Source organism: Anomaloglossus baeobatrachus, chromosome 3 (genome assembly GCF_048569485.1).
Source record: "Anomaloglossus baeobatrachus isolate aAnoBae1 chromosome 3, aAnoBae1.hap1, whole genome shotgun sequence".
Lineage (NCBI taxonomy): Eukaryota > Metazoa > Chordata > Amphibia > Anura > Aromobatidae > Anomaloglossus > Anomaloglossus baeobatrachus.
The window spans coordinates 595,713,970-595,726,697 of NC_134355.1; the positions used below are offsets into that span (position 1 = coordinate 595,713,970).

At 49.9% G+C, this 12,728-nt stretch overlaps 1 protein-coding gene across 3 annotated transcripts in view; it reads left to right on the plus strand.

Moving 5' to 3' along the window:
- STAG1 (STAG1 cohesin complex component) overlaps positions 1 to 12,728 on the plus strand; it is a 331,716-nt gene that overhangs the window by 181,979 nt on the left and 137,009 nt on the right. For all 3 annotated transcript variants that reach the window (XM_075341032.1, XM_075341033.1, XM_075341034.1), the window contains exons 11-13: positions 3,753 to 3,851; positions 4,388 to 4,467; positions 6,938 to 7,045. In XM_075341032.1, coding sequence (XP_075197147.1) covers positions 3,753 to 3,851; positions 4,388 to 4,467; positions 6,938 to 7,045 — 287 coding nt within the window. The remainder of the gene's footprint in view (positions 1 to 3,752; positions 3,852 to 4,387; positions 4,468 to 6,937; positions 7,046 to 12,728) is intronic.

Below are 12,728 nucleotides of genomic sequence, written 5' to 3' on the forward strand. Positions count from 1 at the left end.
ACCCAAGGAGATTCCCTAGCAGCCATCGGCATCAGAGATGCCTATCTGCAGGGGTCAATCGCAGTTTCACACCAGCGTTGACTACGTTCTGCAATCGGAGTGGTCCAATTCGTGGCTCTTCCCCTGGGGTTAGCCACGGCCCCTCGAGTATTCTCATTGGGGCAGCTGTGATTAGGGTCCTGCACCCCTAGGGATTGGCAGTGATCTTTTGCCCTGGACGGCCTTCTTGTCGGGGCTTCATCCAGTGCGGACTCTTAGCACAGTGCTTCGCTCACTCTCGCCACTCTAACCTATTCGGGTGGCTTGTTATCCTGTCCAAGTCCACTCTGACTTTGAACCAGAGGTTCTCAGGGACGCAATTCGAGACTCTGTCGGCACTTGTGAAGCTGCTCTTAGTCGATCAGTAGTTCCTCCGCTGGCGGTCGACGTCGTTCTATCAGACACCAAATACAGGTGCTGGATAGACGGTGGCGTCAATGGAATCGATTCCTTGCCCAGTTTCTCCTGCGTCCTCTGAGACTGGATGTTTTCCGCTGTACACGCGAACTCCCTCCTTCCACGGGGTGGTGGCTTCGCCACTGACCAGGGGCTCGTCTCAGTGGTGGCTTCGGCCACTCTGTCTGTCTCAGGGACGCTCCTTCCTGGCCCCGTCCCGGGTGATCCTCACCAGGATGCTGGTCTTTCCGCCTTGGCAGCAGTATATCTCCACCGTGGAGCGCAGGGCGCTTGGACTCTGTCCGAATCAGCCCTCTGGATCAATGTGCTGGAAATCAGAGCTGTATTTCTAGCTCTCTAAGCCTTCACCATCTGTTGGCGGCTAGGCACATTCGAGTACAGTCGGACAACGTGACAGCGTTTTCCTACATCAACTTCCAGGGCGGGACACTCAGCCGCCTGGCAATCTTGGCGGCTCAACATTCTTCAGTGGACAAGGGACTCCTAGTCCACCGTATCCGCAGCCCACATCCTAGATGTGAAAACTGCGAGGCAGACTATTTCAACTGTCCAACTGTGGTCCACAATCCTCAGGTTTTGCGGTAGACACACTGGTTCATGTTTGATCCCAGCTTTGTCTCTTTACGTATTTCACCCTCTTCCTCTTGTCCAGAGTCCTGCGCAAGATCAGTAAAGGGGGCCGTCGGGTCATTCTCATACTCCAGACTGACCCAGGCAGGCTTGGTATTCTGACCTGCTCCTTCTGTCCGTTGGGTTGCCATGGCATCTTCCGGACCGTCCAGACCTTTTCTCAAAAGGTCCGTTTTTTTCCGTCAGAATTCTGGATTCTCAGATTGACGGCGTAGCTCTTGAGTCCTGGATCTTGGCGACTTCTGGTATTTTTCCTGAAGTCATCTCCTCTATGACTCGAGCTCCAAAGTGTCCTTTGACCTTTTTGGCCTTGCCGACCCTCCTGTCCCTTCCACAGTCCGGTCTACAGCTAGGACTATCCCTCATTAAGGGACAGGTCTCGGCTCTGTCAGTATGTGCCAGCGGCGTATCGTCCGGCTGGCTCCGGTGCACTCCTTTAAGGGCGCATCTCACATCATTCCGCCTTTCCGGCGGCCTATGGAGCCCTGGGACCTTAATCCGGTCCTCCCGGTTCCCGGAAACCCCCCTTTGCGCCTCTTAGGGAGGTTTCTTTGTTTCATCTTTCACAGAAAGTAGTCTTTCTAGTGGCTATGATTTCCCGCCAGAGAGTTCTGGCTGCACTCTCTCGGAGTCACCCCCTTTTTTGGTCTTTTGCATCAAGACAAGGTGGTCTCCGTCCGACTCCAGACTTTTTTCCCTAAGGTGGTTACTGCTTCCACCTTATCCGGGGCAATTTTTCTGCCTTCCTTTTGTCCGGCTCCTGTTCATCGCTTTGAGGAAGCGTTGCATATCCTGGATCTGGTGCGGGCGCTCCGGATCTATGTGTCTCGCACCGCCGTTATTAGGCGGTGCACCTCTCTCTGGTGCTGACTGCTAGTCAGCGTAGCGGTCTCTCGGCATCTAAGCCGACCCTGGTTCGTTGGCTTAGGTCGGCCATTTCCGAGGCCTACAAGTGTACTCAAGTGCCTTCCCCGCCGGGGATCAGAGCACATTTGATCAGACCTGTCGGTGCCTTTTGGGCTTTCAGGCACCAGGCTACGGCTCAGTAGGTCTGTCAGACTGCAGCTCGAATTAGTCTGCATACTTTTTCGAAGCACTACCCAAGGCATGCTCATGCTTTGGCAGACGCGGGCTTGGGCAGACGCATCTTTCCGGCGTCTGTCGCCCATTTGTGAAGTTAGGTTGTGCCTGCTTCTCAGTTGTCTGTTTATTCCCACCCATGGACTGCTTTAGAACGTCCCATGGTCTGGGTCTCCCATAGGAACGATGAAGAAAAAGAGAATTTTGTTACTTACCGTAAATTCTTTTTCTTATAGTTCCGTCATGGGAGACCCAGCACCCTCCCTATTGCCTGTTGGCAGGTTTTTTTGTTCCGTGTGTCTTCACCGGCTGTTATTGTTGTAGACAGAGGTTCCGGTTCTTCCGGGTTTTACTCTGTCTCTTCTTGTGGGTGGATGTCCTCCTTCAGCTTTTGCACTAAACTGGCTAGGACTGGCTAGCAGGGGGTGTATATGCTAGGAGGGAGGAGCTACACGTTTTGAGTGTAGTACTTTGTGTGTCCTCCGGGGGCAGTAGCTATACACCCATGGTCTGGGTCTCCCATGACGGAACTATAAGAAAAAGAATTTACGCTAAGTAACAAAATTCTCTTTTTCTATTAAAGCGCCATTTTCTGGGGCGACTGCGGATTGCAATTCGCAGCGGGGGTGCCCAGAAAACTTGGGCACCCTGCGCTATGGATGCCAATCCCCAACTGCCTAGTTGTACCTGGCTGGACACAAACATTGGGTGATGCCCACTTCGTGGGTTTTTTTTTTAAATTTCATGAAATTCATGAAGTAAATTTAAAAAAAAAAAGGGGTTTCCCTATATTTTTGGTTCCCAGCCGGGTACAAGTAAGCAGCTGGGGGTTGGGGGCAACCATACCTGCCTGCCGTACCTGGCTAGCATACAAAAATATGGCGAAGCCCACGTCATAATTTTTTTTTTTTTTTACTTTTTGGGCAAAAAAACTCCTGCATACAGTCCTGGATGGAGGATGCTGAGCCTTGTAGTTCTGCAGTTGCTGTCTGCTCTCCTGCATACACTAGTAGATGGGGCATGCTGAGCCTTGTAGTTCTGCTCCCCCTGCCTCTCCCTCCAGCATACAGTCCTGGATGGAGCATGCTGAGCCTTGTAGTTCTGCAGCTGTCTGCTCACTAGTGGACAATGATGGAGAACAGATTGATGAAGGAAATGACATCTTTTTTTTTTTTTTTTTCTTCGCCAATCGTTAATGGCATTGTTCACTGATAAAAGAAAAGCGCACTAAAATGCGGTAAAAACTCATACGTTTTTTGATGCGTTTTTTTTGTTGCAGGTGCGTTTTTGTGCATTTTTTGCATGCGCACATAGCCTTAAAATGCATCAATGTATAAATTAGTTGCAGGAATCACTTTTCACCACTTAGAAGCCTCTTATGTCTTTAATAAATTTGTCCCTTGGATGGTGATAAGGAGCCGGAATTCATGATTAGCCCAATTGGCAGTTCTAAAAAAAAGTAATCAGCCTTTATGTGTGTAATTGTTGCTGCCTTTAGCCAGGTCTGTACGAGGGCAGTGTCTGTGTAATGCTCACAGCCTCTTCAGTTTAATGGTTTCTATCTTCTGTCTTTCTGTCCTATGTAGCAAGGAGAAGTGAGGCTGAAGTGCCTGAAAGCCCTCCAGAGCCTGTACACCAACCGGGAGCTGTTCCCCAAGCTGGAGCTCTTCACCAACAGGTTCAAGGTCCGTCTCCCCTCCTCGCATACCACTTCATTGTGTGCTCATTCTTTACATTACCATTGGCCAAAATGTAAGAGGCTCTTATATTTGGCTTTAAACTAGAAACCTCCCTTTTCTATACAAATATGTGGGAATTCAATTGTAGTGCACATGATAAATATATGATCGCAATGTGTGCACATGGCAGTTATTGAGTTACATTAGTCTTTTTCACAGACAAACCTGCGTTATTTTGATGTAATAATCTTCTCCCGATGTTTTGCCTTTGTACTTGTAAGTGCTCAGCGCTCCAGAGCCCGAGCGAAGCAGAATGACAGGCATTGTTGTGTCCGTCACTGCTCCAATCAATGGGTTTTATTTTTTATTCACATGGACTCCAGTGCCCTCTATTGGACTATGTTGGGATTGCAGGCTATGCCCATCTTGTCAGCTTTTGTGGTCTTGTCTGAGCTCTCAATAGGGAGAATCTGTGATGCAACATTTTATACAAATTCTCAATGAACGACATATTCTCTTCTTTGTCTTTTTTTTTTCTTTAGGACCGAATTGTTTCCATGACCTTGGACAAAGAGTACGATGTAGCGGTTGAAGCAATCCGACTAGTCACACTGATCCTCCAGTACGTTACCCTGTGTACCTTTCATATCTTCTTTCATATGCAGCTTTGAAATGGGTATTCCCATCTCCAAAGTCCTATCCCAATATATCCTCTCCCAAGGACCTAAAAGTCCCATACTAGAAATGGGTGGAATTTCTCAGTATTTCACTTAAAAGGGGAATTCCCATCTCCATGATCCTATCCCCATACGTAGTAGGCATAATAATAATATTAGCAAATGCCTCCAATTGGAAATGTAGTATAAATCTCCTGATTAGCTATGTCTCTTACCTCATGTGCAGGGCATTGCAGCTTAGGTATCCATGGTTACATCCACTCATAGTCACAGTTGGTTGCGCCAGTTCGTCACCATGGATACCGAAGCTGAAATGCCCTACACATGAGGTAAGTGACCTAGCTAATCAGGAGAACTATTCTACATTTCGGATTGGAGATATTTGCTAGTATTATTATTATTATTATTATTATAATACTTAAAAAGGGTATTCCCATCTCCATGATCTTATCCCCGTATTTTTTGTAAGTAAAATGCTGAGAAATACCCAATTTTAGGGCTTTAAAGGTAACCGGTCAGGTCCCATATGTGTTCTCACCTAGAACCAGTGTGATGTGTGGCCTATTATTGTGTAAATGTGTTGCATAAAAAGTTTTATTACTTGTTCCCTATGTAAATGATCAGGGGGTCTAGTCCCATGGGCGTCACATCGCCCCGTGGGCGTTTACATGTTTTCCATGGTATCACGCCCCTGTGGGCGTGATACCATGGATTTATATGAGAGGCGTCCTGTCACTCCTTGACATCCCGCGCGTGCGCACTTACCATTCCCACAGCCTTGTTATCCGGGTGTTTGCTTGTTGGCTTCAGACGCGCTCTGTGCATGCTCACGAGACTCCTGTAATCCTGACCATGCGCAGAGCGCATCTGAAGCCGAGAAGCAAGCACCTGGATAGCAAGGCTGCGGGAATGGTAAGTGCGCACGCGCGGGATGTCAAGGAACTGACGGTGACATCGCTCATGTAAATCCCATGGTATCTCACCCACTGGAGCGATACCACGGAAAGCATGCAAACACTCACAGGGCGATGTGACGCCCAGGGGACTAGAGCCTCTGATCAATTTACATAGGGAACATGTAAGTAATATATTTTTTATACATTCATATTACACAATATTACAACACAGGGATGGGTAGGAAGGGGTTACTAGGCCACATTTCCCCTGCTTCTAGGTCAGAACGCATATGGGACCTGGCAGGTTCCCTTTTCTAGTGTTGGTTATGATTTTCTGGTCACGTCTGCAGGGGTCTTGTACTCAGCTGAATTTCCAAAATGTGCGGATGTGACTTTACAAACTTACACCAGACAGATCTTAAGATGTGCTCAGTTTATCAGGTCATGCTGACTGTTAAAGGTGTCATATATATTTAGACTGTATAATTTACTTTATGGGAGAAATTCGCGCCACAAAGTAGGCACTTTTTTATGCTCTGCATTATATGTACGGCCGCTGTCTTTTGTGATCGGGTTCCAGGAAGCCATACCACCATGTCAGCGAGACGCAATCAGTATGATGCATGTTGAGGAAGGGTATCTCCCCCATAGGTGCTGCCGTATTTCACTGCATATCTTCAGTCCGGACAGCATATCTGTAGTGGACCTGTAGATTTACATAAGATTACAGTAAAACCTCTCTAGTTGCTAGCGATCTTTATAATTTAGCAGTAATTTTAAATTTACCTTTTAGTAAATTTGTGTATATTTCATGCTTTTTTAAATTGATATTTTTTTTTGTTCAGACTGCGTGTGTATGTATAAATGTAGGATATATACACATGCATGCAAATCTTGTTTTTGCACCCATTTATAACTTTTTTCCTGTTACACAAAGGGCCTTTATCTCTCAAATATTCACAAATTTGTCTAAATCTGTGTTACTGAGCACTTCTTCTGCTTTGCCGAGATAATCCATACACATCACAGGGGTGGCATATCAAGATACTGATTAGACAGCACGATTATTGCACAGGTGTGCCTTGGGCTGGCCACAATATAATACCACGCTAAAATGGGCAGTTCTACGATATTGGGAGGATCCGGGGGTAAGAACACCAGTCAGTATCTGGTGTGGCCACCATTTGCTTCACATAGAAGTTGTTTAGGTTGGTGATTGTGGCCTGTGGCTTGTAGGTCCACTCCTCTTCAATGTCTACGAGCCCTTCATTAAGGCCGCCATGTGCAATGCTACTCTGAGATTCGGCCCCGTTGTGATACTCCTGGCCACTGCAGAGGGAAATGTGTGTCCGGAGGCATATTTTGTTACAATGTTGTGTAATCTCCGTTGGTCTGAGCAGCGGGATCGGTGTAGTATGGCGGTTCACAAGGTGGACGTCTGAACTATAGGATGTTTTCCAGATGTATAGCTCCAGGGCTGTAAGTGCACAGGACTGATCTGTATTACTTCATATTTCAGTGGCAGTGAAGAGGCCCTCTCCAACGAAGACTGCGAGAATGTTTACCACTTGGTCTACTCCGCTCATCGGCCGGTCGCTGTAGCAGCCGGGGAATTTCTGCACAAGAAGTTAGTAGAAGACCCGCATTGTATGTTATATGTGTAACATGCATTAATGAAATCTTTATTAGAAGGCACTAAGAGGAATAGTTTGGGAAAGTTCACTTATTTTTTTGGTTGGAGATTTACTGTAAATAGATTTTCACTGCAAGTAGATTAGCAAATATTAACTGCAATATATTCAAAACCTTTTTTCTTCGGCGCTCCATTGGGAGACCCAGACGATTGGGTGTATAGCACTGCCTCCGGAGGCCACACAAAGCATTACACTAAAAAGTGTAAGGCCCCTCCCCTTCTGGCTATACACCCCCAGTGGGATCACTGGCTCACCAGTTTTCTGCTTTGTGCGAAGGAGGTCAGACATCCACGCATAGCTCCACTGTTTAGTCAGCAGCAGCTGCTGACTATGTCGGATGGAAGAAAAGAGGGCCCATACTAGGGCCCCCAGCATGCTCCCTTCTCACCCCACTTTATGTCGGCGGTGTTTGTTAAGGTTGAGGTACCCATTGCGGGTACGGAGGCTGGAGCCCACATGCTGTTTTCCTTCCCCATCCCCCTGAGGGGCTCTGAGGAAGTGGGATCTTACAGGTCTCCAGGCACTGAGACCGGGCTCCATCCACAGACCCAGAGAACCTGCTGGATATGGAGCTGAGTATCGTCAGGGACAGGGCCCTGCTACATTAAGGTACTCTGTGTCCCCGTACACATCGCGCACACACACACCAGCATTGCTGGGAGTGCTAGTGCGCCGGGGACAACAGCGCGGAGCGCTTGTGCTATTATTCACGGCAGCTTTGCTGTGTGAATTTATGTATTGGGAACTGCCGCGCCGGGCCGCTGCTGGGTGTTTTTACACTGTGGCGCGGCTGGGACTTGTGGTGCGCCGGGGACTCCGCGCTGGCCGTGCACATAGGACGGCCGCGCTTATTACTCGAGTCCCCGGCTTTGCGGCCTAGTTTCCGTTTCGTTCCCGCCCCCAGCCCTGCCAGTCAGGGGAGAGGCGGGACGCTGTACAGACAGTCAGCGCCGAGGGCTGGAGTCTGCTTTGCATTCTCCAGCCCCCTTCACTGGACACAGTGGGACGCCGGTTTCCCGCTCTTGCCTTGGGCACGCCCACGGCCCGCCCCTCGTCACACGAGCTGGAGAAGGACGCCGGCAGCCATTCCTGCAGTCCGAGCTGGAGAACGGAGACAAGCTCTGGGCAACCAGTCACAGGACTCTGGCGACCACACACCCGCCTATAGGCGGGCGGTAAGCAGCACCTGAAGTGCTGACCCCACTATATACCGTTGTGTCCATTTGTATTTTAGCTTTCACTGCACTGTAGGTCGCTATTTTTGGCTATATGCCCTCTTAGATGGCGAGACAACAACAGCAAAAAAGCAAGGGTGCTAAGGCACAGGCTTTTTATGCTGCTTGTATTGCATGTGCTGAAGTGTTCATTTGTACTTATGCTTGTATGCTATACATTGCACTGTACGGTCGCTATTCTTGGCTATATTCTCCTAGAATAGCTAGACTACAGCAGCGAAAAAGCTAAGGTGCTAAGGCACAGGCTTTCTATGCTGCTTGTATTGCATGTGCTGAAGTGTTCATTTGTACTTATGCTTGTATGCTATACATTGCACTGTACGGTCGCTATTCTTGGCTATATTCTCCTAGAATGGCTAGACTACAGCAGCAAAAAAGCAAAGGTGCTAAGGCACAGTTTTTTCTAGGCTGCTTGTATTGCATGTGCTGAAGTGTTTATTTGTACTTATGCTTGTATGCTATACATTGCACTGTACGGTCGCTACTCTTGGAGATATTCTCCTGGATGGCTAGTCTACAGCAGCAAAAAAGCAAAGGTGCCAAGGCACAGGCTTTCTAAGCTGCTCATATTGCATGTGCTGAAGGGCTCATTTGTACTTTATGCTTGTATGCTATACATTGCACTGTACGGTCGCTATTCTCGGCTATATGCTCCTAGATGGCTAGACTACAGCAGCAAAAAAGCAACACAGGCTTCTATGCTGCTTTTACTGCATGTGATACTGTTCCACCGGCAAGTTCCACTGACCCCCGTTGTGTGCAATGCTCCTCTGTAGCACTTGGTCAGCCGGGGTCTCTCCTAGAGGTGGCCAAAGGAACCACCTGTGAATCCTGTCCATGGACGGGGACGGTGTTGCAGTTTCGGCTGATAGATTGTCATGGGATAGTGACTTGCAGTCCAGACAGGCCATGGGCAATCTTGCCAGGGTGTAGGCTCTGACACGGACGACAGTCCCAGACAGCATAAGCGAGCTCGCTGGGAGCGGCACTCGGCCTCGTCACTAGTCAGGGTCACAGCAGAGGACGCTCTGTATGATGAGGCAGACGTAGCTGATCAGGACTTTGATCCTGACACCGCTCTCAATCCGGATACACCGGATGGTGACGCCATGGGGAATGATCTTATAGCGTCCAGCAATGGCATGTTGGATATCTCTCCCCCAGCTCCTTCAGTGGAGGAGTCAGCTTCCCAGCAGGAGAAATCCCATTTCAGTATCTCAAGCGTACATTGAGTACTTTTCTGGCCACGCTGACTTCAGTGAAGCAGTTCAGGATCACCACGCTTACCAGATAAGCGTTTCTCCAAATGTATTAAAGATACATGTTATCCCTTTCCCCCTGACGTGGTCAGGCGCTGGACCCAGGGTCCAAAGGTGGCTCCCCCAATCTCCAGGCTTGCGGCTAGATCCATAGTTGCAGTGGAGATGGGACTTCACTTAAAGATGCCATTGACAGACAGATGGACCTCTGGTTGAAATCTGTCTATGAAGCTATCGGCGTGTCGGTTGCTCCGGCATTCGCAGCCGTATGGGCACTCTAAGCTATGTCAGCTGGTCTTGCGCAGCTGGTCTTGAGCACAGGTACATCTGTGCCGCAGGTAGCGTCCTTATCCTCGCAATGTCTGCATTGCGACTTACCCTATTAATGCTGTCCGTGAGAGACAGTCGAGGTTTCGGTTCTTCCCGGGCTCGGGCAGGTCCAAATTGTCCTAGTCCAAAAGGGCTCAAAAGGCTCAGAGGGGCTCAGATTCCAGGCGGGCTCAATCACGCCCAAGGAAGGCAGCCAGAGGAACCGCTTCCAAGGCGGTCTCCTCATGTCTTTAAGCTCTCTCTCTCCGCATCCGCGGTTGGTGGCAGACTCTCTCGCCTTGGCGACATTTAGCTGCCACAGGTCACAGACCGGTGGGTGAGAGACATTGTGTCTCACGTGTACAGGATAGAGTTCTGTTCTCGGCCTCCGGCTCGATTCTTCAGAACTTCCCCACCTACCCACCGAGCCGATGCTCCTCTGCAGGCAGAATGAGTGGTAATTCCTGTTCCTCTTCAGGAACAAGACACGGTTTTTCCTCCAATCTGATTGTGGGGGACCTAAAACTGCTCAACAAGCACGTGAAGGCCAGGCGGTTCCGGAGGGCATCCCTCCGCTCCGTCATTGCCTCAATGTCTCAAGGAGATTTCCTAGCATCAATAGACATCAGGATGCTTATCTCCACGTGCCGATTGCTCCAGAGCACCAACGTTTGCTACGTTTCGTTATTGAAGACGAGCATCTTCAGTTCGTAACCCTGCCCTTCGGTCTGGCGACAGCCCTACGGAGCTTCACCAAGTTCAGGGCAGCAGTGGGAGCAGTCCTGCACTCTCAGGGTCACTCGGTGATCCTTCCTTGGACGGTCGACTTGTGAAGGCACCCTCTCAAGAGGCATGCCAACACAGCCTGAGCGTAGCGCTGGAGACTCTCCAGAGTTTCGGGTGGATCATCAACTTCTCAAGGTTAAATCTGGCACCGACCCAATCGATGACATATCTGGGCATGGAGTGTCACGCTCCCTCAGCGATAGTGAAGCTTCTGCTGGACAAACAGCGTTCACTACAGACGGGGGTGCAGTCTCTCCTTCACGGCCAGTCACACTCCTTAACACGCCTCATGCAGAGACAGTCACTTTCGCGCAGTTTCATCTGCGTCCACTCCAATGTGGCATTCTTTGCCAATGGGATGGGAAGTCGACGTCCCTAGAAGGAACGTCCCCCTTCTCAGACGGTCAAGGACTCTCTTCAGAGGAGTCCATCCTTCAAATCAATGTGCTAGAAATCTGGGCAGTGTATGTTGCCCTGCAAGCCTTCCAGCCGTGGCTGGAAAGCACACACATCCGAATTCAGTCGGACAACTCCACAGCGGTGGCATACATCTTCCACCAAGGCGGAACACGCAGTCGGCAAGCCTCCCAGGAAGTCCGGCGGAGTCTGATGGGGGTGGAAGACAGAGCATCCACCATATCCGCAGTTCACATCCCGGGCGCAGATAACTGGGAAGCAGACTTCCTCAGTTGCCAGGGTATGGACGCAGGGGAAGGGTATCTTCACCCGGACGGTTTTCAGGAAATCTGTCAACGCTTGGGATGCTGAACGTCGACCTAATAGCGTCTCGGCACAACAACAAGGTTCCGATTTTCATGGCGCGGTATCAAGATCAAAGAGCTCTGGCGGCAGACGCCTTAGTTCAGGTTTGGTCGCAGTTCCAGCTACCTATGTGTTTCCCCCTCTGACACTGCTGCCCAGAGGGCTACGCAACATCAGGTCCGTTTGCCGCCGCGCCATCCTCATCGCCACAGACTGGCCGAGGAGGTCGTAGTCCCCGGATCTGTGGCATCTCACGGTCTACCAACCGTGGGCACTACCAGCCCGGCCGGACTTATTGTCCCAAGGGCCGTTTTTTCCATCTGAATTCTACGGCCCTGAACCTGACGGTATGGCCTTTGAGTCCTGAATCCTAGCGTCTTCAGGATTATCTCAGGACGTCATTGCCACCATGAGACAGACTAGAAAACCGACGTCTGCCAAGATCTACCACAGGATGTGGAGGATATTCTTCTCTTAGTGCTCTGCTCAGGGAGTGTCTCCCTGCCCATTTGCATTCCCTACTTTTCCTTCCTTCCTGCAATCTGGTTTGGAAAAAGGTTCTCACTCGGCCCCCTTAAAGGACAAGTCTCAGCGCTATCTGTATGCTTCAGAAGCGCCTAGCACCACTTCCTCAGGTACACACGTTCCTGCAGGAGGTTTGTCACATTGTCCCTCTGTACAAACGGCCGTTGGACCCATGGGATCTGAACAGGGTACTAATTGCTCTCCAGAAGCCGCCCTTCGAGCCTCTGAGAGATGTTTCACTCTCTCGACTTTCCCAGAAAGAGGCCTTTCTGGTAGTGGTCACGTCTCTTAGGAGAGTGTCCGAGCTAGCAGCGCTGTCATCCAAAAGCTTCCTTCCTGGTGTTTCACTAAGGCAAGGCAGTGCTGCGCCCGATTCCGGAGATCTCCCTACGGTGGTATCTCCTTACCTTCCTTTTGCCTCATCCTTTTCATCGATATGAAATGGATTTGCATTTGTTGGATCTGGTGGGAGCACTCAGAATCTACATTTCCCGCACGGCGCCTCTGCGCCGCTCGGATGCACTCTCTGTGCTTGTCGCTAATCAGCGTAAAGAGTCGCAGGCTTCCAAATCCACCCTGGCTCGATGGATCAAGGAACCAATTCTTGAAGCCTACTGTTCTGCTGGGCTTCCGGTTCCATCAGGGCTGTAAGCCCATTCTACCAGAGCCGTGGGTGCGCCCTAGGCATTACGGCACCAGGCTACGGCTCAGCAGGTGTGCCAGGTAGCTACCTGGTCGAG